The sequence below is a fragment of the Tiliqua scincoides genome, chromosome 8, assembly GCF_035046505.1.
Source record: "Tiliqua scincoides isolate rTilSci1 chromosome 8, rTilSci1.hap2, whole genome shotgun sequence".
Taxonomy (NCBI): domain Eukaryota; kingdom Metazoa; phylum Chordata; class Lepidosauria; order Squamata; family Scincidae; genus Tiliqua; species Tiliqua scincoides.
In genome coordinates, this window is record NC_089828.1 from 31,280,196 (window position 1) to 31,307,061 (window position 26,866).

At 46.6% G+C, this 26,866-nt stretch overlaps 1 protein-coding gene across 2 annotated transcripts; it reads right to left on the bottom strand.

The window, feature by feature from the left end:
• Positions 1-13,881: 13,881 nt before the first annotated feature.
• On the bottom strand, positions 13,882-21,507 carry PLPPR3 (phospholipid phosphatase related 3). Of its 2 annotated transcripts, none has more exons than XM_066636198.1 (7): positions 21,433-21,507; positions 20,882-21,067; positions 18,988-19,117; positions 18,152-18,347; positions 16,960-17,017; positions 15,665-15,838; positions 13,882-15,192 (listed from the first exon to the last, which is right to left on the bottom strand). In XM_066636198.1, exons 1-7 carry the CDS (start codon positions 21,505-21,507, stop codon positions 13,882-13,884), a joined length of 2,130 nt encoding a protein of 709 aa, XP_066492295.1. The 2 variants fall into 2 exon arrangements, with proteins under 2 accessions (XP_066492295.1, XP_066492294.1); XM_066636197.1 differs by having other exon boundaries at positions 15,665-15,872; positions 16,922-17,017.
• Positions 21,508-26,866: the final 5,359 nt, after the last annotated feature.

The following is a 26,866-nucleotide window of genomic DNA, read 5'->3' on the forward strand; positions in this document are numbered from 1 at the left end:
TTTTGAGCCAGCTCTGGCCTTAGGAACTGCGGGGGGCCAACTGGAAGCATTTGTTGCGGGGCCCCAGGTTCACAGCCAAGGTCTGTAGAATCTTAGAGATATAAATAACATTTATTATTGTCTTTGTATGGTAGCATGAAAGGAATAAAAAGGTGCGCTTTAAAAGTGCATGTGAGTTAATAGGCCAAATAGATCTAAGTACATTATAATATAAAATAGCATATCAGACTAGATTGCCCTAGTGCTGGGCCCCTTTAGGCGTGGGGCCTAATTGGAAGCAAGTTTTCCAGTTGGCTTAACCTGGCCCTGTTTCAAGCTGTGCTCATCCCACTTTTGCACTGATTCCTCTCTCTCTCTCTCTCTGCTCTTGCAATCCATTTCTTGTCCGCCCACCCTCTCTGTGCTCCTACACCTGGCAACTACCAAGTAACCCATAAACACCACCTCCAAACATTTACTTGCTGGCACAGTAGTCATCTCTCTCTCCTGAAAGTAGAACTTGCTCATTCTGTATAAGCAGAGCAATTCAACCTGTACTGTTTGGCCACATCTCTCGCATGGTGAGGGCCTTCTCCTTGGATGCATCTGCTCTGGGTGTTATCTACCAGGGTCCTGGCCCTGGTAGCTAACCTGGGAGTGGTACATTACTATTGCAAAGAACAGAATGTATCCAGTGGGGGTAGAGCAGAAACTCATGCAGAAACCTACCTGTGTAGGTTTGCATGCTACCTGCGCATGTATTATGCTTCCTTCTTATGTTTCCCACTCCACACTTGGGGGGATTAGATGGGGTGACTCTTGTTCAGCCCTGCTTCTTGTAGTAGTTTCCTGTTTTGGTTATGTAATGGAATGATTTCCCCTTCTGCTGAGAACAGGGATCAACTCATTTCCAAGCAACATGCTTGAATGTCCCTGACCCTGAATCATTGCTGCTGTTCAAGTCACAGCCTCTCACTTTACCCTCTTGGGACTGCCCCAATCTTCATTTCAGTGCCTTTCTGACTTTCTGTTCCCTTCCATTCAACAGCCATGTGCATCAGCTGGCTAAGAAAGTTGCAAGCAAGTGCCTGTTCACTTCCCCTCCTCTTTCTCCCCCTCCTCTGGCTGTCTTGCTTATAAACCATGACAAATGGCAACAGCTGCTGCAGTGCAGGGTGGTGATGGTCTGCTTCTGCTTTTCCCATTACAAGATCAATATGAATTGGGGGGGGGGGAGGCAGCATGGGTGACTTAGAAGCAAATCTCTAGTAAGGAATTCCTCTGTGGATTTCTGCAGCAAGGACTTGACACAGAGAATGGTTCCTGAAATTCTCCCTGCTTTTGAGTGCCAACTAACAGTCTTGTATCAAAAGCAGAACCGGTGCCAGAGGAATCCTTCCTTCTGTTTTTATGTCCAAAGGTTGCAGAGTGCTGTGCATGTGTAGCTTGCCATAGCCTTCAGTCAAATTGATGTGTTTCCCTGCCACAGTCCTGAAGGAGATGTGCATGTGCACTGATAAAAAACACTACCCCTGCAGCTGTCACTACCCACTCTGCCAAAGATCTCCAGCAGCTCATGGATCGTTTTAGCAAGGCCTCCCAAGATTTTGGACTGACGATCAGCCTGAAGAAAACACAGGTCATGGTTCAGGATGTGGACTCACCTCCCTGCATTACAATCTCTGCGCAGGAACTGGAGGTTGTCCATGACTTTGTGTACCTTGGCTCAACGATCTCCGACACCCTTTCTCTCAATACCGAGCTAAACAAACGCATCGGTAAAGCAGCTGCCACGTTTTCCAGACTCACAAAGAGTCTGGTCCAACAAGAAGCTGACGGAACATACCAAGATCCATAAGAACATAAGAACAGCCCCACTGGATCAGGCCATAGGCCCATCTAGTCCAGCTTCCTGTATCTCACAGTGGCCCACCAAATGCCCCAGGGAGCACACCAGATAAGAAGAGACCTCATCCTGGTGCCCTCCCTTGCATCTGGCATTCTGACATAACCCATTTCTAAAATCAGGAGGTTGCGCATACACATCATGGCTTGTACCCCGTAATGGATTTTTCCTCCAGAAACTTGTCCAATCCCTTTTTAAAGGCGTCCAGGCTAGACGCCATCACCACATCCTGTGGCAAGGAGTTCCACAGACCAACCACACGCTGAGTAAAGAAATATTTTCTTTTGTCTGTTCTAACTCTTGGAGTCATGGACTCTTTGCTCACAACAGGAGAGGAAACTGAACGCTTTCCACATGCGCTGCCTCTGATGCATTCTCGGCATCACCTGGCAGGACAAAGTTCCAAACACAGTCCTGGAACGTGCTGGAATCCCTAGCATGTATGCACTGCTGAAACAGAGATGCCTGCATTAGCTCGGTCATGTCATGAGAATGGATGATGGCCGGATCCCAAAGGATCTCCTCTATGGAGAACTCGTGCAAGGAAAGCACCCTACAGGTAGACCACAGCTGCGATACAAGGACATCTGCAAGAGGGATCTGAAGGCCTTAGGAGTGGACCTCAACAAGTGGGAAACCCTGGCCTCTGAGCAGCCCGCTTGGAGGCAGGCTGTGCAGCATGGCCTTTCCCAGTTTGAAGAGACACTTGGCCAACAGTCTGAGGCAAAGAGGCAAAGAAGGAAGGGCCGTAGCCAGGGAGACAGACCAGGGACAGACTGCAGTTGCTCCCAGTGTGGAAGGGATTGTCACTGCCGAATTGGCCTTTTCAGCCACACTAGACGCTGTTCCAGAACCACCATTCAGAGCGCAATACCATAGTCTTTCGAGACTGAAGGTTGCTAACAGAACAAAACCCAAAAAGCCATTTATTTATTTTATTTATTTTATTAGATTTGTATTCCGCCTTTCTCCCTGAAGGGCACCCAAGGCGGCTAAGAATCAATTTAAAATATAAAGTAGATACAAATAAACATTAAAAATAAAAAACGATTAAAACAAGATAAAATGCATAGCAGCCGATTAAAAGCACGCAGTAAAAGTCATAATTTATAAAAACCACCTTTATAAGGCCTCGAAGGCTTTCCTGAATAAAGTCTTCAATTGCATTTTTGTTGCAATTGCACATGAAGTTATAGCAAGATCTTTTTGGTGCTATCTTTGAGGCACAGGAGTGCACATGTACAAAGGAAAACACTGCAGTAGAGGGCTTTTTATGTATTCATACATACAATTGCATGCAGCTTGCTTTCTTGCAGGGTTTTTTGCTATGCACTTGGGAAATGTAGCCATGGAAAAAAAATGCAGAAGAACTGTAAGGTGTGACAAGCAGGACATGGTCTGGTTCCAGAACTAAGTGTGGATTTAATTTGACTTGAAACTAGAACTAAGGGGGAGTGGGACACAGTGTGGAGTGAGCAAGAGAAACAAAACCATGTAAATGGAGGGGGGACCTCTCATCCCTAAAAAAATAATCTACTACTGTAAAGAGTGGCAGGACCAGCCACCTTCATGAAGCTGACTGAGGCAGTCCCAAGGTTAGCTGTGGCTTTCTGCCTCCATCTGCCAGGTAAGAGAGGCAGCATTTGGCCTGTTCCCTCAGCTGCCAGAGGTCTTGGGCAAGACCAGGAGAGGGCTTGCCCCTGCAGCGTTCTTGATGATGGAAGGCAGCCTCTTGATGGCAGTTCATAAATTTTGATCGGTGCAAATGCTTTGGGGCACACCAGCTGGGTGATGGGTACTTGTTTCACCAATGCATTAGTTCTCAGCTGCCGTCAAGTCACCTTCAATGGCCTGGGCCAGTGAACATAAGAACAGCCCCACTGGAGCAGGCCATAGGCCCATCTAGTCCAGCTTCCTGTATCTCACAGCGGCCCACCAAATGCCCCAAGGCTTCACACACCTTGTCCTCCAGGTACAGCCGTGTATCTGCACCGCTCCCAGTCATGAGGTCCCAATCTTTTGAAAGATTTCAAAGACAGTAACCTTATTTTGAAGGTGGAAAGGACAGATGAAAGGTCCTTGAAGGGCAAGAAGCTCTGTTGTGTTCTTCCTATGCTCAGAATTCTTGTGCAAATGGGATGGTGTCTTCATATTGTTGCAAGTGAAAAGCTGCTGAGGCTGGCAGAAATAACCAGACCTCCTCCTCCTCTTTCCCACCTCACCATTGTGATGAATGGCCAAGGGCAGAGCAAAAACTTTAACTCACCCACATCCTCACCCTGGGTGTACAGTACTGCCGTTCTCTTCCGTTGTCACAGCAACAATGGAGAGAAACTGCAGTGGTCAGCATTTTTGTGCCATTGTAGAGGGGAAGAGGAAATGAAATCTCTGCATCTGTCTTTAGGCTTGTAGGATGCATTCTGTTATCGACTAGAACCTTGCAAAGGTTGGGATTGTTTCTTCAGACTGGTTTGCACAGCTCATCCCCATTGCCCCCTGCTGTTTTGTAACCCTTGTCGCCTCCTCCCCCGCCCCCCCCCCCCCCTGGACAGGTCCCAGTGGTGCAGGGACTACAGAAGAACCCACAACTAATATAATTCTCTCATCAGTCTACTCAGGATTGAGCAAGCCTTGAACACTGTGTCTCATGGTCAACCTCTCAAGCATACTCGCTCCCTAATGTGCAGCGCATTCTGAGCACTGTGAAGCTTCTTCTGGGACCTCTCTCTTGTTACCCCCTTCCTGCATTAACTCCAAATCTCCCCTGTCCTTTCCCTCTATTCTCAATTCACTCTTCCTTAAGCTTCTTCTTTCTCCGTTCATTGTGTGCCCTTCCCAGCTCCTTGCTGTTGGGCTCCCTGGCCTGGGACTGCTTCCCAACCAGCCTCTTGAGGCTTGGACAAAAAATCTCAAATGACAACTTTCTCTTTCCTCACAGAAGCTGGACTGGAAATTTTAAGTACCTTCAACCACCAGACATTCCACGCTCTCACAGCAGTTCAGCCAATCGGTATGCAAGGCTTTCACCTCCACGAATGCAATCCAGTACCATATAGGTCTTTTAATAGTTTTTAAGTCTTTATAAACAGAGCAGGGGAGTGAGAGAGCTGAAGTGTCCCAGTTGTGGTCCCTTTTGTTTCACAGGCACCAGGGACTCCTCAGTACCACTAATGATAGGAGTTGGGGGTTCTGGGCCACCCATGATTCTCACAGTGAACAGCAGCTGTACATTCCAAAGAGCTTGCTTCCATGTTAGAGTCTTGCAATCTGTCCCCCATGTTGTGTGAGCATCTTTCCCTGACCACTGTTCCTGTGAAGCTCACAGTGGGAGCAAGAAAAGAATTGTGCTATGGCCAAGGAACAATCAGCTCGCTTCCTTTCATACTGCTCAGTTCTACTGATGTGTAAACCAAAGAGCTCAGATGGGGTGCTCTCTCCAGGCATGTATATAATCTGTGTAATTGCTGGAGACAGGTGGTTTGACTCTGTTGGGTGACCGCTTTGGTGGCTGCACAGGCTGGCAATTTGTTTCTGGTCCCAATTCAAGGTGCTGGTTTTGACCTTATACACAGCTTGGTACCAGGGTATTTGAAAGACTGTCTTTCTCTGTACAATCCGGCTCATTCCCTCTGGTCATCGGAGAAAACCCTTTTACAGGTACTGTTGCCTATGGAGGTGGCAAGAAATAGGGCCTTCTCAGCAGTGGCACCACCCTTGTGGAAGTCCCTTCCTCTCAGCTTATGGAGGCTTTCCATCCAGGCTTTCTTCAATCTAAGAAGAAATGTCATTTCTTCTTAGATTGGCCTTCTCAGTCCAGGACTTTTTAATATTGCATATTTGGGGCTTTTATCCTGGTTGATTTTAGGGGCCTGCCCTTTTCCTAAGTATTGATTGTGGCTGGTTCTTTGTTTCTTGTTTTGGCAGCTTTTAATGTGATAGTTTTTAAGGTTGTCTTATTGTTTTTATGTCTATACTGTTTTTAATGTGTTTATGCCTATAAGCTGCTTTGAGTGCTCTTTGGGGAAATTAAGCAGGGTATAAATACAGTAAGTAAATAAAATAAATAATAAAGCAGTGGTTGGAAAATACCCCAGTTAGGAAAATGGGACAATGTTCAGGGTGACATCTTGGGGGGGGGGGGAGTTTCAAGACAAAGAGGCAGCACAATTGCCTGTTCTCAGAGAAGGTTGATCACAGCTCTGTAGGAACTGCTATTCAACATGACCTCCTCCTTTGGATGAGGGACTGCAATATGGGGGTTGGAAGCCACCTTTCAAACCTTTTGAGGCTGAAAGATGGAATATAAGTGTTTAACAAATGAAAACAAACTTTGCAGAATGTCAAATTCTCAAGACAGGTGGAGTTCTGTAATTTGACATTTTTGCAGGAGAACTGTGTTGCTGTAGGGCCTCTAAAATGTTTCAGGACCCTGGGCTACAGCAAGAATTATTTTCAGCCATTTTCATCTCATGGCACACTGACAAGGCACCAAAATTGTGACGGTCCACCATCAGTTTTTGGACAATTGACAAGGCGCACAGCTCTGCTGCTGGAATGTTCACATCCCCCTTCTCACGGAGAAGGGGGTGACAGAGAAGAGAAACTGTACGAGGGGGCAGTTGGGTGAAGCTGGCTGAGGATGTGGCTGGCATAGGCTCCTGTTCCAGCTCTGCTGGTAGTTAATCCCCAAGTCCAGATGTTTGCTTGCTAAATATACTGGCTAATCCTTCTCAGCTGTAACACCAAATGCCCGAGGGGTGGGGAGGGTGTGTACTCCACCCCCACTCTCTTCTGCAGCACTTTCTCCCCTCTGTTCAGCTCTATTTTTCACCGCCTGCCTTTTCCTTGGCCAGGTGGCTATCCAAGATGTCATTCCACCTGGATGACACTTGTTGGTCTCCAGGGTGGTAAAAGAGGGTGGACCTTCCCTCTCTCATCTTTTAAAAGTGCACTAGTTAGCAAAGGGGTGAAATGCACAACCTGAATAACCAGCCGGTCTCCTGAGACTATTTGTGTGCACTGCACATTATCTGAAATATGATTTGAGGAGGGAAAGATGTCCCCTGCCCCTTAAAGGGTACCTATGGTTTTAAAATGGCATTCTGCAAGATGGCTTACCAAGTGCAATAGGGTCAGGCCTGGTTAGTACTTGTCTGATCTCGGAAGCTAAGCAGGGTCAGGCCTGGTTCGTACTTGGATGGGAGACCGCCTGGGAATACCAGGTGCTGTAGGCTTATACCATAGTCTTTTGAGACTGAAGGTTGCCAACCATGGCACGTGCAGTGGGATCCTATGCATGTATAATCACAGTGAGCACAATGGGACTTCTTCCCAAGTAAGTATGCCTAGGATTACAGCATCAGTCTGAAGGGGCTGGATGAATCCATTGAAAATGGAAGATTTTGAATAACTAAAAGGCGCACCAATTAATCAGGTAGCTGATTTTTAGTTTTGTGAAAGTAGTTTTAATTCCAAATATGTCTAGAAATTGTAAGTGGCAAGAGCCATCTTCGAAGAGGCATTCTTTCCTGTATAAACGAGAGGGATTGCTTCATCTTAGCAGATGCATTCCCACATGAAAGACATGCGGGGAAAATGCTTCATCTAATGACCCAATTCTAAGCAAAGGAAGTGCTGGCGGTGTTGAGTGTTTGCAGCAGTAGGGAGCTGGCATGCCAGTGGGAAGGCTGGAGGCTTCCAGCGTGTGTCAGTGGAGCAATGGAGGCCTGTTGATCAGGTAAGTCTGGCACAGGGGTTAGAACAGGGATGGGGTGAGGGAAGGATGGAACAGGGCAGCGGTGGGCAGATCGGGCCCAGGAGGGGGCAAGATCGACAGCACCAGAGTGCAATGAATCCTGAGGCCCTTTCTAGGCCTAATCAACCTGTATGTATCAACACAGACTTGCGCCAGTAATATCGCTGGAGCAGGTCCAAGTTGACCCATTGCAGCTGCTGGGGCTTACCGCATGGCAAGGGGATAAATGTCCCCTTACTGTGAGGAGACCTCCAGCAGCAAAAAAAATCCCTGTGGGATGTAGTGTAGCTCACACTGGCATTGCTAGATCACCACTTGGAAATTGACATTGGATTTGCCTGTTAGATAGGGAAAGGTATTCCATCCTATGTGGGAGAGAATGCCTCTTTTAAAAGAAGCATTCCATTCTGTGTGAGAAATTGCTGCTTTTTCTGAGATGGTACTTTCTGCAAGAAACGCACATGGTTATCATCTACTCACATGCAAACTTAGGGCACAATTCTAACTAACTTTCTAGCGCTGGCATAGCTGTGCCAGTGGGGCATGTGTGGCATCCTGCAGTCGGGGGGGGCAGTCATGGAGGCCTCCTCAAGGTAAGGTAATGTTGTTCCCTTACCTTGGAGCTGCATTGCCCTTGTGTCAGTGCTGGAAAGTTGGTTAGGATTGCAGCCTTATTCTGATTAAGTTAACTGAGTCACTGACTAGTACAATTAATTGTTGCAGATGTCTTTCACGCTAAATAGTTTGTCCATGTTGTAGAATTCAGCAACTCTTGGGACAGAATCGAATACATTAAGTAACTGGGGGTCTGCAGCCCACCCCTGCAGCTGTGATGTACAGAGAAACAATGTGTGGGATTTCTGAGAGATGTGCTACACATTTTCCAAAATATCCACCTGAAGTGCAGAATCTGCTGTTCCTGGGTGCAGAATTGAGATCCGTGGTGGAAAGGAGGGGCCGGGACTGCCGGATACAGCGAGCGCATTAGCGTCATGCTGGCTGCTGGCTGCTCTCGAAGAGAGACGCTTCCTTTGTAGAGCTGTGGTTTAATTAGCTTTGTGCGTCGAATGCCAGGCTGAGAAAAGGGAGCATTTTGAAGAGCCGATATTAAAAGCTTAGCTGCTTTGAATGAGTAAATCAGAGAGTGAAAGCTGTGTCCTTCACCCGCCTCCATGGAAACAGAGTAGGGATGGGAGGCTGGTGACCCAGTGGGACATATAATTATCTCCAGGGCTGATGTAACTTGGCTTGAGGGTTGCCCTATGCCCTAACTATTGAGCGTAGGTTCACCTGCCATGGTAGGGACTTAAAACTGCTGGAGCTACCTAGAAGCGAGGGATCCATTTAGCCCCCTGGGTGTATTGTTGCCAGTGCTTGCTTGGTTCCAGGAGTGAGAGATTCCCCCCACCTAACCGGGAAATCTTACTCTTTTTACTAGCCCTCTCCCCAAAGGTGTGGGAGCTGGTTTGGGTTACATGCAGATGTTAACCCTTGGTGCTCATTAACCCAAGGACGCAGTTAGCATATGACTAATACGTTTTATGGCTATGGTCAGTGGTGTAGCTAAGCAAGGGCTGAGGAGGGATATAGGGCCCCAGATACCATGCCTTGGGGGACGTCCAGGTACCTTCTCCTGCACCCACTGTGGCCACTTGGTTGCAACCAGAGCTGTTGCAAGCTACTCTGGGTGGTGGCTGACTTCTCAGAGCTGTGCGCAACTGCTCTGAGTGCCCACAGGGGGTGCCCGGAAGTAATTGGCAGTGACATCATCACTTTACCACAATTACTGGTCAGGCACTTGGAGGGTGAAATCAAGCATCCCAGCCCCAGGTACCAGAGGGGCTAGCTACACCAGTGGCTAAAGTTTCAATCCTAGACCCACTTCCCTGGGAGGAAGCCCCACTGAACACACTAGGGTTTATTTCTAGGATCATGCCACCATCCTCTGAACATACACTCGGAGAACATTGCACTAAACACAGTGAGACTTGCCTTCAAGTTTGGTGTGCGTTGCTAAGCAACTGTTGCAGCCCCTGCCAGGTGCTCAGTTTGGCTGAGGCTGTCATTCTCCCAAGCATGGTGCACCAGGAGGAATTAATTCAATCATCTCAGGCTCCTATGGACTAAAGTTATTCATCCTTAGAGGAGTTTGACCGCTGAGCGCCTGCATGAGTCATGAAGAGCCTATTTCTAGTTGGCCTCTGCTGGGGAGGAAAGGTCATTCTGTTGTGTTTAGCCAAACTGGGCATATGACTCAATTGCTCCCAAAGCAGCACCACAGTAGACCTGCATGTTGTGAAAGGAGGTTATCTGTTGTAACTCTGGAAGGGGTCAAAACCTGCAGATCATTCAATCAGGACCTGCACAGGAGGGGGGAATGTTTCTGAGACTTTGGCCCAAGGTGTGATGCTGATAAAGGTCCCAATTCTTGGAGAAGACTATCTCTTGCAATGCTGCAAGTGTCTTGGGGGAGGGGGGTTGCCTCCACACATCCAAATCACTGAAACAAATGGAGGGCACCTCTTCTGAACACAGGAGATTTTTACCTAGAGTAAGCCTCTCCTGGCTGTACCTCAGGTAGCAAATGTTTTGGGTACATTTTCTGCAAAAAAAAAAAAAAAATTTGTGGACACCAATAAGAAATATTTCAGTAGCCATATCCTTATTTATAGGTATTGGGCAATGGGCAAAAACATCGACATGCCATAGTCTGTAACCTTGCTTTTGCCTTCTTTAACTGCTGAGTGAGGAACAAAAAAGAGGCAAAGTGAGAGCAGTTATTCCAGTTTCCAATTCACCCCATCAATACACCAGTAGTACAGCAGAGACCAAAGCCAATTCAGGGATGGTGAACACGGAACAGTCGAAGAGCCTCAGAGAACATCAACCTGGGTGATGCTACCACTCCGGTGCACTCAAAATGAGACATAGAAGAAAGTGTGATCATTTTGGCAGCTGGATTTCTGAAGCATAAGGCCGACCCACCCTGAGAGGAGTTCAGTTGCTGTGTACCTATGTGGGCAAAAGATCTGTCCTCAAATGAGATAAACCCACATCAGTGACTCACTCACAGCTGTGAAGTATAGCCTCTTAAGAGTACTGATATGTTTACCTGCTGCTGTCTGTATCTCTGCAACAGGCATGAACGCATAAGAATCAAGCTGCACCTGATGCAGAAGGCAAAATTTGCATTTCTTTCTGTTCTGCCACATTGAACATGACGTTAAGCTCATATTCTGGTGCTACCTTGACATTTCCTTATTTCCGCTGTCAGCCCCATAACCTTTCCATCCTGTGGAACCCAGCTTAAGCCATTTCTGCCCAATGTTGCATATACGCAACAAATCTGTACAAATTTGGCTGTGGGCAGGGCAAAAATGGGTTAAATCCACACATGATAGGAGAAAAATCATAATTGTTTTTAATGAATAAAGATAGTACGCTGGAGGGTTCCAAGAAGACATTTTAAAGGCTGAAGTACGACTGGCTTTTATAACATCTTGATAGTTCCTGGCATAGAGAAACTCCTTCTTTGTGTGGTGGACCCCATAACCACCATTAACTTTTTTCCGTTAAGGTTCCGTTCCCTCATGCGTCTCCCTTTTATTAAGAAATTCTTCAATGTAACCAACTTTCTCATGCTGCTGCTGGGATTAAAAACCCCCACACTGTCCCATAAGGTTTATATATAGAGTACTGTATATCTCTTCCTTTTCAGACAAAACATTCCCTTATCCATGCCAACATTCTCCAATAATGATTTCACTCTCACAGGCAACCAACCAGCATCACTACAGAGACAGAAGCTGAGCAGAAGGCCTCGAGACCTTCTTTGTTTGACTGCATGGCTAGCATGTGGCCATGTTGGGACACCCTTCCGAAAATATGGGATTCCTTTGCCTTCCATTCTTTCTTTGTATCATCCAGCCTTCCTTTGACCATTCCACTCAAACTTAAGTTAAAATGGCAGAAGGAATTCTTGAACCAAATTCAAGGCTAGGAAAGACATCTTGGTTTGGCTTGATCATTCTGCTAGAATGAGAAGAAAAAAACTGTCATGGTTTTTTAAAAAAAGAAATGGGGTTATATTTCCCCAAGGCAACCAAACCGTGTTCGGCTCTAGTTTTAGAAATCCCAAATCTTACCATAAAAACCATGAAGGTTTGGTTAGTTCCAGCCAATTTTCCACCAACCTCTTCCACCTTAGTGCATTCATTAAAACCGATTCCTCCTGCTGTACAGAGCTATATAACTGGGTCCGATCCTCCCTCATGCATTTGGTGACTACTTACAGCAGGATCCCCTCCCAAAAACACTTCCATGGTTCCCCCTGGAGACTATTTGAATATCTCCCTAACACTCAGATTGAAAAAAAATCCATCTTTACTAAGTGCCCTTCATGTACAGGGATCTAGTTCCCTTTTCCCCCATCCCACCCCTTGTGTCAACAAACCCTTCTCATGCGAACAGGGGGGGGCACCTCAGGAAGACCCCACACTTTACCGTAAAGCTATACATTCCTTCCCTTTGACAAATGCCCCGAAACACTTAATTCATGCCTTAAGAGCAACTCTCCAAAAAGAATCCCTCACAACACCCTCATGTACTGTTGTAGAAACAGAGGCCTACAACTCTACCCAAAGGCTTCACCTCATGGATCGATGGCCAACAGCTGCCATTTTGAGAGACGCTACTAATTATTCCCTAGCACAGGTTGAAACACCATTATTGTTCAACAGGGACAGCAGTCACAACCAGGATGGTGTGCTATATTCCGCAATTGTGCACTTGCCCCAGGCCAGTGTGTAAACAACTTTTGAGCGTAGAACTCAATACCCTGAGAATCAGGCCCCAAAGCGAGCTACTAGCTCCCATGACCGTGGTTTGAACAGTCTCCAAATGTGATGGGCAGGCATTAGCATCCTTTATGCCGCACTATGGCTACCTGGAGCTGGGCAAATTTTGCAGAATAAATTTTTTTTTTCTAACACACCAATCTCTCTTTTAAATGCACAACCCTGGCCGTGGTGTCCTTCAACTACTGCGCAAGTTTTTGTAGTCAAGCCTTGTTTGTTGGTTTCCCATTGTGAGCAACATCTGACGGAGACAGGATGCCAGACTAGGTGGACCTTTGGTTTGATGCCAGCAAATGCAACTTCTGACATTCTTACATGCGTCTACCTGCGCCTATTAGCCCTAATAGCTCAGTGGGACTTCCATGTGCAGAGGCAGTCTACCTCTAAATAACCAAATGCTGAGGGACATGCAACAGAAGCAGTTCTGTTACTTTCATGCCTCATATATTTGCTTCCCAGGAGCATCTGCTTAGCCACTGTAGGCGAGAGGATGCTGGTTTAGGTAGACACTTGCTCTGACCCAGCAAAGCAACAGATTACTTTCTTATTCCCCTCCAACCCCATCACCCTTAACAGACATTCTCCTTGTCCAGTGCATGAGCCATTTTTACCCTTACCCTTCCTTGGTTCAAGGGATCAAGGAAAACAGTATATCAAAGATACTTGGACAGCCCACACTTTTCTTTTCTATCCCCTTGATCTCCGCTGGCAGCTTCGGGACACCAATATTTACAGGTTCAAACCAACAACCTTAGTTTAGTTCAGAGATGAAGACAAGACCTCTACATCATCTTTGTAGAGAATGTAAGCTTCAGACCCCCCTGACACAGACCCTCACTTCTGCTATCTTGTCAAAGCATATACTGGTTTGTGACACTTACTGGGGTGCTCCAAACATGCAACTATGTAGCTCTAGGGAATGCCGTAGGTCCTTTCCATGTTTCTTCGTTCCCACCCACCACCCACCCTCTCCCCCTTGTTGGCTTTACAGTTGGTCACTGAGAATAAATTACAGCTGTCTTTAATACTGTCAGCCCCTGGTGTTTGCTTAAATCCAATAGAAAATCCAGTCAGCATTTCTGGAGGAATCTTCATCAGTCACCCTACCCCAGAGGGTGTTAAGACATGATAATCCAGAAGAGCTAATTTCTTGGTCACTGTCTAAAAGTGACACTCGTTTAATCCCAGGAGTTGAGGCACTCCGTCATTGTGCCAATGTTAACAACCAATCCAAACCCAATTATGCAGTTCTGGGAAATGGGCATTTTTGTCTTGGACCCTCATCATGGAGAACCACCATCCAAAATTCATTTCCTGTTTGGAAATCCCTCTCCATCCCAGTCTGGCCAGGGATGGCACAGGCCCAAGTTCAGTGAATAAGGGGATTATTCCTTAAATCTGCGGTTGGCTTGGATCTTCTTGTAGTAGTTCTCTGTGTCTTCCATTTGCCCGTCCTTCTCTCCCACTATCAAACTGGTCGGTTTCCGACGCAGTGTCGACTCCCGGCTGGCAGCACTCAACATGGTTTCTGCGGGGCTGGTCTCTGCTGACACCACTGGCACAAGGGTTCCCCCCACTCCTGCAGCAACATTTATGGTGGCCACGCTGCTATAACGGGGCTCGTCCTGTTCAATATCACTGACCGAGGAGCCAGGTGAGACCCCAGCACTCTTGGCAGGTCGGAAGCCACGATAATCCTTGCCCATCTCATTGAGCTCATACGTGTCTTGCCCATCAGAAACTTTCTGGGTTGCCTTCCACTCCCAGGGCCCATTCCCAGATGACAAATGCACAACAGGGTGGTGTGGGGCATGGGCATCAATGGTAACGACACTGGAACTGTCTCTTTCTGATGGCGAACGGTACTGGGAAGAATCAGAGCTTGTGGAGGAGGAGGAGGTCTCTGAGTGTTTGGGGGTGACGGACACCATCCCCTGCGGCTTTGACATCGCAATGACCTGCATGAGACGTGGAGGGTTGGCGACCCTCTGGGCTGTCCCTTTCTCCGCCATCATCATCCATTTGGCCCTCACGGCTGAGCTACTTTTGGGCGAGATGTTAGCACCAGCGTTGGCTTGGCTCTCCTCGGGAATATGGACGAGTTGGGAGGCCCCAGGCCTTGGCTGGATGAGTACCCGAGGACCCATGGAGGCACGCTCAGCCGTTCGGGCCTGTACTGTTGGGTATAAGGATGGTGGGATGTGCTCTTCATCTTCCCCAACCAAAGAATCAGAGCCAACGCGCCTGGCAACTTCCTCTGCCAAGGTCATTCCACGGCCTTCCACTGACTTCTGCTTCCATTCAGTGATCAGCTGTTTAGACCGAGACGCATCCACCGGCACGTGGATGGTCATGTGGCGACGAGCAGGATCATCCATAGAAGGGGTGTTGACACGTGGCAAGGTGTTGCTGAAGGTCACCATGTTTTCCTTGCCCATGGGGCTACGGGGCGCCAAGAGATCTACATCCACACTGGCTCGTTTCAAGCTGCCCAGTGAGTTCTTTTCTCGCTGCACCTGCCGATTGATCCCCTCCAAGCGCGTCTGGGGATTCAGCTCATCAGTGCTAACCGATTTGTTCTGATGGTAAACAGAGTCGTGGCCACGCTGAGTCAGAGCTCTCAGGGCATCTTTGGGGGGCGGATTGGGGGGAGCCTTCTCCATTGGTGCTTGGAAATTGCCCACAGCGTGATATGCCTGTGTGGAGCGAGAGGAGGTGAATGTTTTCACTGGTTTCTTTATCCTGACCTTTGACTTCCCTTTAAAGGTCTCTCCTGGCAACCACCAATATACTCAATGAGACAATTTGGGACTATAATGGTGGTCTGGTGACACAGATTGTATCATTTCATAATGCATGAGGGGTGGGGTGGGGGTGCATGATTGGCAGGCAGCTTTTCCTATGGCAAAATTGCAGTGCCTGTGGATAGCTTGGCTTTAAGGAATGAAAGTTCTAGCCTCGCCTTCTCTCTGACACACCCATTTTCTAAGTGCAAAGATCTTTGTGAGCTGGGCACGTCAACCAACAGCAGCCTACTTGCATGGTGAAGTGGTACAGCTAAAGGAGGAGCTATGCCACATAAACTGTGGATGCCTAGGTCATACTGTACCCAGCTGCTTTATTTTACCAGACTTCCAGTTAATGAAATTGGGAAAGTCAGGAACTTACCAGGTAGGCAGCGATCCCAGAGCCAATCAGGAAACCCACATAAACGTCAATTGGGTGGCTACGGTACTGGGTGATTTGTGTCAAGCCACAGATGCCAGCAGCAATAGCAAAAGCAAACACCAAGATTGGCTTGAGGAGTTTGGTACTGTCTGAGATAATAGAGTTGAAGTACATCTGCAAAAAATATGATGCTCTCGTAAGACATTCTCTTGCTACTGTTCATCAGATCTAGAACCTTAGATTGTGTTGCACATGGTGAAACCTCATTAGAAACAGTCCATGTGCCAGGGAGGAGATGGACAAAAAAGATAAGCTGAAGCCAGTAACTCCCAGACTTTTTCAACTGGTGGGTCCCTTGACCATTTGGGCCACTGGCAGTGGCTACATTCCTATACATCGTATAGGGTGGCAGGTTTTTCACAAGGATTCAGCAACTCCCCTGGCTGGTTCCCACAACTCCCCAGGGAGCCACAGCTCCATTTGAGAACTAGTGGCTAAAGCAGCTGGTGCTTTTAGTTTTGGCAAAACACAGCTAAAAGGCACCCATACAGAGGTTTATAAAACGAGGAATGGTGTGGAGAACAAACCCAAACTTTTTCTTATCATACTAACTGTCCAAAGAGACTTATGGTCAGGAGATTCAAGAGAGTCAAGGGAAAGTCTTCATGTCATACATGATTCATTGGTGGAACTCACAGCTGCAAGATGTAGTTACGGCCACTGGTTAGATGGTTTTAAAGGATATTTAGATAAATTCAGTGAGGAAGAGAAGAGCTCTGTCAATGGATATTAATCATAATGGCAGATGGAACCTCCATGTTCAATGGCAGTATGCCATTGAATTGTGGTGGGGGACAACATCATGGGAGGGCTTTTGCCTTCATGCCCTGTTTGGGGTCTTCCTGGGGGTATCTCGCTGGCTACTATTGGGAACAGAGATGGTGGGCTAGATGGATCTTTGATCTCATCCTGCAGGTTTTCCTGTGAGAGAGGGAGGAGCCAAACAAATGAAAAGGATGGTGGTAGGCAAGAGAGAATGTATCGGCCAAAATGATGGCTGCTGACCTGCAGTGTTTACTATCCTAAAAGTTCTTCACCAGCCAGTTGTCTGCTGATTCTAACAACTCCATGAGGTAGGCATCTAATGCCCCCCTTAAAGTGGGACTGAAACTCACTGGGAACTAGACCTAGTCCTAGACAAAGACTCCATCCCCACACATCTTCTGGTTGTTTCCAGGCTGAGATCCTTGACCAAACTCCTTGTTATGAGGAGCCCATTTAGTGAGCAAACTCACCGACACGTAGACGGCAGCGAAAGCAGACAGTGTGGCATGCTGGGAGGGGAATGTTTTCCTGAAAGGGAGAAAGGAATGATCACAAAGGAACAATGGCTCCCCTTTTCAGCAGCATCAGTGAGGCTGGGAGGGAGAACATTTTGGGATACTAACAGAAAGAAACAATTACCTCTTGTGTAGAGGGGATATGAGCAAATAAATGGAGGGGGTGTGCTGGAGTTGCACCGCACCCCTCAATTAACAGGAAGGAAGGTGGGATAAGCAAAATTTAGGTTCATCTTTCTGGACTTTGACTTCAGTGTCTGAAACTCAAGGCAGGAAAACTGGGGGTGGGGAACACATCCATTTTTGTATTCATTAAGACAGTATTCCTAAATGTCTGCTAAATCCACTTCCTATATTCTGATCTTGTGTTGCTGGTGAAAAAGAGCACTTGCAGGGTCTTTGTGTAAAACCCAAGAGTGAACTGTCTAACTAACAGACAAGGTTTAGCAAAGCTCAGCTTTGTGCGCAATCACTTGATCTAGCAGTTTGAGTTGAACAGAGCTTCTGGCCCAAGTCCTAACCAACTTTCCAGCACTGGCATAGCTGTGTCAATGGGACAGATGCTGCATCCTGCAATTGGGTGGCACAGAGGCCTCCTCAAAGTAAGGGAGTGTTTGTTCCCTTACCTCAGAGCTGCATTGCCCTTATGTCAGTACTGGAAAATGGGTTAGGATTGTGCCCTTAGTTAGCTAACAGAGGAATACCAACACCCTTTTCTAACTTGTTTCCTTTCTGCTTCAGAGCTCTACCACCTAATTCTGTTCCTCTCAAATGAGACTGCAAATTCAGTTCTTGCACATCTCCCCCTTTATAGTACTGTATTGAAGAAAGTTCATGAAAGTGAAACTGACCACAGGGGTATATGCATATGTAGAATTAAAAAGATCAGATTTCAAAAGATGGAGAAATACCAAGCTGAAAATCCAGCAAGTTGTGGGAGAAGACCTTATAATTCCCATCCCACAGGAAGAATGTCAAATTCTTCCCTTGTTTGCCTCTATCTCCATTTACCTCCTGTTCTCTGTTGTCTTCCTTGTGTTAATTCTATGTTTTAAGCTCTTTGAGGCAGAGAACTGTCTACATTTTGTAGAGTTCCATGCACGTGAATTGCATGCTTTAATATTAAGAACCATGTTTAAAATTATACCTGGCCGAAAGGATGGCATGTTGATCTTGCCCCGAGCAGATATCCTGAGTGATATAGGGGTTGGAGTCACAGGAGATTCCCAAGAGAGTGTAGTTCGGCTTGCAAACAGTCAAGAAGAATGGGGCATGATACCCTGTGGCCAACTGTATCACATCAGTCACCAGGGCTGTGGCACAGAGCCCAAATACATGGACACCTGCAACAGAGGTTGAGGATTATTTTAGTCATGGTTTAAGGCCCTAAATGTCAGGGTTCAACTCCCTGGAGTATAGAAGAGAGCAGAGTTTGTCTGAACATATGCAGAATCCTTTGAGCCTCTCCACTGCATAACATGGGACCAGAGGGGAAGGACTTTAATTTCTGTGCAGGCTCAAAATTCCTCCTCTTATAACAAAATTAAGGAATGGGTGCAAATAGTGAATCACCTGGGGTGAAGAGCGATCACTCCAGGCGACCAGCTTTTTAGAAAAGCTTCCTCCTTTTATTTGTCTCTAATGGCTGAAATTGTCAACATACAACATCTTTCAGTCATTTGACATCCATTGCAATAAATCAGATAAGCCATCCTCTTATTGCAATATCCAGAAAGATGATTTTAACTATGGGGAAAAAAGAATTGATTATATTAAAATCAATAAATCACTTTTTCATAAATTAGTCCATAATTGAATGTTTGCTTTATAAAGATATGTAGGTTGTGTATTTGGCTAGTTAAAACACTCATTCACTCACTCAGTGGCTTGTTTTTGAAAAGTAGAATGAAAGGAGCAGTGGCAAACTCCACACTACAATTTGCTGCAGAGGGGAGGCCGTAGGGAGGCAACAGCAAAACTTACCCACAAACCTTACAGTCCTGCGCAAGAAGGAGTTGAAGTTACAACCTCCAGCATTGATGCTCCCTTCAGAACTGCCGCGCCCCTTTAGTTTGGACTGCAGACAGTACACGATGCCTTCACCCACCATGATCTGTGGGGCGTACAAGGGAGAGAAAAGCAGAAAAGAGGGGCATCTCAGTGTGAAACCTTGTCTTCTTCATGTGGGTTTCCCAAAAGTGTAAATCTTGTCAAAATATAATCTATCCCAAGGGTGTCAAACATAAGGCCCGGGGGCCAGATGTGGCCCGCAGAAGCTTTCTATCTGGCCCTCAGGCTCTCAGCTGCTGAGCAGTGCTGTTACTACTGAAAGGGCAGCCCATATCAAAATTGAACTCTTCCCTATCTTGAAATATGATCAAGATTTGCAAATTTTCTCTTCCGTCATTTGCAGCTAATGAGTTCATAAGTGAGAAAAAGTGCTTATTTTTGGTTAAGATCTGTTTAATGACATTACTTCCTGCCTAATGATGTCACTTCTGGCCCTCAGCAAGCAACATGAATGCTATTTGGCCCCCTGTATGAAAGGAGTTTGACACTCCTGATCTATCCTATAACATGAGTGGAGAGATTTTGTCCTGGTCCTGGATAAGCACTTGCTACAGATTGGCTGGACTGCCATTATGTCACAGAGGGTGTGTGTATCTGTCATTGGCTGATCTGCTGTGATCTGAAAGAGTTCTGGCTGCCACTTATCGAAAGCTGCTGTGATCTCAGCAGCCAAGATGACAGGCAAAGGGCAGGGCAGTACTTGGGGCTTTTTAGTTCAGCAAACAGACAACAAAGGGGAGACAGAGAGGTCCAACCTGAGTCAAAATTACACCAAAATTAAAAGCAGTGCCCAAATTCTACCTCTTTTTTTCCCCCAGCACAAATGCACACAATCAACTCCACCCCTTTTCCCTTCAGAACAGAATTCCTAAGATTCTCTTTACCCAGACAGTGAAGATGCAGAAGAGGAGCAATGGTAGTCCTCTGCCTGATCACTGGAGAGAGCAGCCACTCTATCTTCTTCTTCTCCAACAGCTTCTGCTGCCTCCTCCTCCTCATCTCCTCCTCCACCACCACCTGCTATGTCTTCAGAGGATCCCTGCCTGACTGGGGAAGACATGGGGGGGGGGAGTGCAGGCAAAGGGAGGCAGTGATCCTTCTTGATGGGGGATAGTATTACAGTGGCCACTTCCTCCTCTTCCAGGTTTGCGGACATGTCCTTTGGCAGCAGTGCTGCAGAGGGTAACCCCCCACCATGCTGTTGCTCACTCTACAAGAGCAAGCAAGCAAGAAGAGGATGGGGCAGCAGCCAAGCAAATGGCAGGCCTGGGGGGGCACAGGCTGTGGAGCATCCCCATCACAGGTGCTTCAGTCTGCCTCATGGATGGCCCAGCCCGGAAGATTAAGGTTTAAAAAATTATATATGATGTGGAGACAGTGGCTGAAAAGAGAGATTTTCCTCCCGTTTTCAAAATACTACAGGTTGGGGCTATTCAATGAAATTAATGGTCAGAGATTCAGGACAGACAGGAGACAGTCCTTAGTGCAATGCAGAATTAGTCTTTAGAACTTGCCTCCACAATATTCTGATGGCGATCACTGGCTTAGTGGGCTGTAAGAAGTGGAAGACAAAGTTCCAGGAGGGAGGGAGGGAAGTTCTATCATTGGCAGTCAAAATAGCTAAACAGAACCTCTATGTTCAGAGGAGGTCTACCACTGAACATGTTGCTTGGGACAAGCAAGAGGGGAGGTTTGTTGCCAGGGGATTCTGGTCAGCCAAGGTGGTCCAACAAATGAGCTTCCTGAAGTGGGATATAAACTCTTTTCAAAAGGTTTTTAAGAAGAGAAAGGGATGTGTGGTACTCACAGAAGCCGCAGGAGCTGCAAATGCCAGACTGAGGAGCATGAGAAGGGGGATCATCTCCTCATTGGTTTCCACATAGGGCATGGAGAGTGCCCGGTCGTAGCACTGGAAGCCCACCTTGGCAGGCTTGAAGAGATCTGTCAGCTCCAGGAAATAGAGAGTCACGATGGAGGAAGCCACGATTGGTAACTGGAGAGCAGAAGCAGCAAATGTTCCAAGTGAGATAAGTGGAGGCTGGTGTTTTAGGGATGCTGTGATTGGAACCAGGTGATCAATTTAGTGAGCTACTAAGGACTGTGTATGCTTAGGACCCAAAGTCTTTTTCAAGTGCTGAAGAGTAAACAGAAGTACTGTATGTAACTTCACCTTCTAAAGCAACCTAGAGCCCAAGCTTATGCATGTCTACTCAGAAGTAAGTCCCATGATCATCAATGGGGTTTACTTCTGGGTAAGTATGGGATAGGATTGGAGCCCTAGTCTGTGATGCTCCTCTGAGCTCCTGGTGTTTCTTCTCCTCTGGGGGAATAGAAATAAAATTAGTTATTCCCACTCACCTCAACAAAGTAAAAGCAAGGAAGGAGTGTCATGCTGTCTTTGGGGGCCTTAGACTTGTCCTTCGAGGAGATCATGGTGTCAGTGGTGGGATTTGGGAACGGGTGGGGGAGTGGGGGGAGCTCGCCTCAGGTTCTGCTGAGAGACAAGATGAACACAAAAAGAAGGATAAACAAAAGTTATTAATGTGAAGAGTTAGAAAGAGAAGCATGGCTGAAAGGGAAGTTGCACGGTCCTCCCCTCAGACCGTCTTGATCTCCCTGACTTGGACCATCTCTGCAATGGAAAGCGGATTCGAACGTTTTCCAGATGAGAATAATACATACAAGGATTGATTATTATATATGGATTTGTATTTATTATTATGGTTATAATAATAATAATTATTATGTTTATAATGAATATTATTGGCTATTTTAACAGATATTGTAATAATTATTGCATTTATTGTAAGCAGTAGTGATTCAAGAGAGGAAAAAAGGGGTTTAAACTTGAAAAATAAAATTAATAAATAAAATTAGAGATTCTGGAGTGTTTGTTTTGACCCAATCCCTGCATTGACTACTCCAGTGATGTGTGTGTTTGTGGTCCGTCCCCCCCATCTTTTGATTATGACTGAGCTGAGATTTTGTCTGGAAGATCTCATGGCCCCTGAATCCACCAGAATTAAGCAGCTTCAGGAAGGGAATACCTCATCAGCCTCATGTGAAAGAGAGGGACAAATTTTGCAATTTTAAAGCGAGAATTCTGACTCACCCCATTAATTACTTGGGTTTTTTTTTTTTTTGCCCTTCGAAAGGTTTCTGTTGGAAAAATGTAGAAGACAACTAGAGGTATCTCCTAACAGTGCCGTTCTGAATGGCTCCATGCCAGAGACACACCTTTAAATTCCTTCCACCTGGCACTGTGAGATAAACTGCTTCTGTACATGGAGGCTCCATTTAACTGTTGTGGCATTTAACCCTTGATAGACCTCTCCCCACTGAATTTGTTCCACCTTAATTGTTCCACCAACTTCCATTGCCATGAGTTCTTATGTATCTGTATTGCAAGTATTGGGGGAAAACAAGAAAAAATAATAATTACAAAACAAACTCAAGACAGCTAATGAGCATTTAACAAAGTTACAGGTGTCTGTGCATAGATGCATTGAAGAGATCAGTTGCTTTTATGCTTCTCCCATGTTCGGGTGCTGCCCTCTAACCTAGCACCCATCGCCACACCTTGTGGCACTGAGTTCTGTAGACATCCATGTTACAAGTGACTGATTTTCAGATTCTCATCGCTGTTAATGGGTTCTTGACAAAAGTTACAAGCGGCTGAACATTTTATGGTTTGGACAAAATAAAAATTACACCCACAAACATTTTTTTCCTTGGGACCGAGGGTACAACAAATCGAAAGAGGAGGAACAGTCCTGAAATGCTATGAACAGGCGTGTGGAAGGGGAGATCTTGAATATTGGGATGTCAGGCAACACCTCCCCTTTAAAAAAAGGAAACCTAGAGCCATGTGTGTCTGAACAGAGCAGTGCTAATGGACTCCTCTGTTGTATCTTCTCAGTACACTCTGGATGAAATTCCACAGTTCCTCTGAAGCATCCAGCTAAAATAGCTGTTGCTTTTGTCTTGGGATGTGTCCCAAAGTAGGAGCAATTTGAGGGGATCATGAATGGGTTCCTGGGTGCCTTCTGGGGTGCCCATGGTGGTCAATGGTACGGGCGTGACCGATAGGACTCAGCCCTTTGTCTAGAAGTCAGGTGCAGAATGGGAAGGGGTGCAATGGCAGAAACAAAACCCCTGGCAAAGGAGGGGGGGAATGAGAATAGATTGAATCAACTTACCTGCCCCACATCTGTGATGGACGCGCACCCCTGCCACGGATCTTCACCAAACCGGGGGTGGTCAAGCCCTGCCTGGGTGCAGAACAAAGCCAGCTGCAGCCCACCCACCCAAAAAATCAACCTCACCGCCGCTGCTTTTGTTGCTGTTGCTGTCCAAGTGGCATCTCGTCCATCTCTTTCTGTGCTGGAATTATTGGGGAGGGGTCTGTCATTGAAAGGGGGGGTCCTTTCTGGAGGGGTTTTGCCCCCCCCTCCAGCACTGATGTCTTTGGAGGCTAGCAATATAGATCTAGAATGAAAATATCAATATCAATCATTTTTGGGTTTTTTTGCAAAGGAGATTTTGCAAGGAAATCAAGGAGGAAAGAAGGGGGGGATGAATCAGGGTGGGGAGGGGGCTTGTCTCAGCCAGGCGCTTTTTGCCTTGGGAATGCAAGAATAGCCACCTGTCCCTCCACCCTGAGCAAAAAAGGTAACTCAATCTTCTGTTTTTTCCCCTCCAGTCAAAATGGCTTGTGTGTGTGTGTGTGTGTGTGTCCAGCTGCTGCAGGCTTGCACACAAAGGAGCAAAAAGGAGGGGGGTTGGTTGGTTTGATTTGTGGGGGGGAGAGGGAGGAGGAGGACATGGTGGTGGGTGATGGTGGTTGGCTCTGTGTGCGAATGTGTGTGTGACTCGCTCTGGTTTCCATAGAGAGGGATCCCAAGGTAGGTTCACAATAGTAGAAGTAAATAAAAATGCAGAGTGGGTTTTTTTTTTTGCAGGGGAAGGGTGAGAAAGAGGGGATAAAAAAAAAGTGGGGCCAGAAAAAAAAATTATTTTCTGGCAGGGTTGGTTTCTTTCTGCACAGTGCAAGAAGACAAGGGTGCCCTGGAGCATGTCCAGAGTGACTCCCTCGCTTCATAGAGTTCGGGTTCTTTGTTTTTGTTCTGCACACCTGCTTCCAGTATATATCATGAGCAGCACTGGCAAGAACTTGGAAAGGCAGGGGTTAACTCACTTCATGCATCAGGTCCTGTTAATGGACAATGTTCCTAAAGACAAGGGTTCACCAAATCCTGTGCAGAGTGGCTTCAGTGCAGAGCCCACCCACTGCTCAGGATATGGAGTAGTAGGGAGAAGTTGGGGGATCCAGGCTCATTTGAGCTCTGGCAGGATGCATTCAGGTTGAAATACCCTCCTCATGTAGGCTGCACTCCCATAATATGGAGAGTTATCTAGCCAGTGATATTCAACCAGTGTGCTGTGGCACATTGGTGTGCCGTGAATGGTTCACAGGTGTGCCACAGGAGTTTGGGGGGAGGTAATTTATTAGTAATAATAATAATAATAACTTTATTTTTACGGGAAGGGACTCAAGTAGGGACACTGGGGGATGTGAGCCCCCTTGACAATTTCAGTGCCTTGTCAGTGTGCCGTGAGATAGTAGAGTAGCTAGAGAGGGGCGCAACAGTAAGTATTGGGGGCAGGTTGTCTGGTCTAGAGCATAGAGCCTCCATTTGCCTGAAGATTAACATCCACAAGGTCGCCAGTTCAAGGCCACCGGCACTGTGCGACCTTGAAGCAGCTGACAAGCTGCAGCTGAGCTGTTCCATCTGCTCGGAGCGTGGGAGGATGGAGGCCAGAATGTCAAACCAGATTGGAGTGTAACACCTCGAATGTAGTGGTTCTTGAAAGAGAGAACCTTCTTTCAATTTGTAAAAATCCCTGCGTGGATTTAATAAGCCTGCCTGTGTAAACCGCCTTGAATAAAGTCTTGAGTAAAGACCAAGAAAGGCGGTATATAAATACTGTATATTATTATTATTATTATTATTATTATTATTATTATTATTATTATTATTATTATTATTGCAGGCTCCACGACGTGCCATGTAAGTGGCCCCTCCCACTCACCATCAGAGCCATTCTGGGCACTGATAGCAATGCACAGGTGCTTGCCAAGCCAAATTTCGTCTCCTGCGTGTTGCTGTTGCTGGCCAGAATGGCTCTGATGGAATGTGGGTGCTTACATGGCATGTTGTGGCACCTGCAGTACTTACCATTTTGGCCCCCCCTCTAGCTATGCTACTGCCGAAAAAGGTCAAAAATGGCTGATTCTAGACAGTTTTATAAATGTTGGTGGAGCTGGGTAGGTGAATGCTGATGAACTGGGATAGTCCCTGCTAGCATCTTACCGCTGAGGTACCACTGCAAGCTGAAACGAACCTGCTCCCCCAAATTCTTCTCCCCAAATATCTAAGCTCCTCCAATTTTTTTTTGAACCACTGGACCATTTGGTAAATTCATAACAAATAAGGTAAGATTTGTGCTTGACCTCTTGGGATATTTGAGTCCTGCATATGATTATTAATATCAGTTGGTATTATTTATTTATTTAAGACACTTATGTCCCGCCTTTCCAGAAGACCCAGGCAGCTTGGTGTGTTTTGATATTAATGTGTTTTGATAGATAATGCTCAACTGTAGGTAGTGCATGAGAGAATTTGGTGGGCAAAATGCATTGACACATGTTGATACAACAGTATAAGCAGCCTATGCATCTCACCTGTTACGTGTGAAGTCACTGATAGCATTGACTCAATTTATGTCACTTTTTTTTTTTAACTAGGTGCCTGTCCAGTGCTGGCTATAGGTTGCTAGGAGCCCTGGAAAAAAAAACCCTGCAGAGAAGGCATGGAGTCCCTGAGGGCTCATTGGTTGCTACAATGGCCACCAAAATTTATTTTTCACATTTTTATGCCACCATTCCTCCAAGGAGATCAGGGTGGTCTCCCCTTCTTTGATCCTCACAGCAGCCCGGTGAGGTAGGGATCATGGGTCTACACAGCCATGAGAGCCTGCTGATGGGATGGGCCCCACTGGGTGTAGCCCCGGGACTACTATTGCTTCTCTCCAAGCCTTGAAACATGTTTTCAGTACCTTGGATTCAAAAGAGTGTGAGAGCTTCTCACAAAACCCACCCACTCTGTATGAGTCAATGCACAGCTTCTTTCTGGCTTGCTGGGCTAATGCTGCTTAACCAGCATGGGTCGGCCCTTCTAGGCAAATGTTGATGCTTCGTGAGGATTAGCTGTTGTTTTAGGCCTCCTGCCCCCCCTCCCAAAGGGTTGAGCAAAGCAACTTGTGCATCTGTCACAGGTGCAATGATGCTTTTATAAAGCCTGACCCCCGCCCTGTGCCCCTTTGGCAACACAAGACCCATGGCTGGAAGCGAGGGTGGGCCACATGGGTGTGGAGAGGGCTTCTGCAGCATGAACACCATCACCCCAAAGCCGCCTGCCTGGTTGCTTAGCAACACAGAGGCTGTTTGTGCAGATGGCGTTTGCATTCTGGGAAATTTCACAGCAAGAACCAGGGTGGGGTGGCGGACTTCTGCTTGGTTTGGTTTAGAGCAGGGAAAAGATTGTGGAGTTTGTGGGCTGGGGACAGGGGTACGTTGGTCTGGGTCCTTCAAATCCCAGACCACCTGAACACAAAATTGAGATTGTCTGCGCTACAGCTGAAAAAATCTATGAGGATACAAAGTCTGGATTTGGACTGAGGGTCCAGGGGATAGGTCAAGACCTCATAGACCAGCATCCCATCCAAAAAC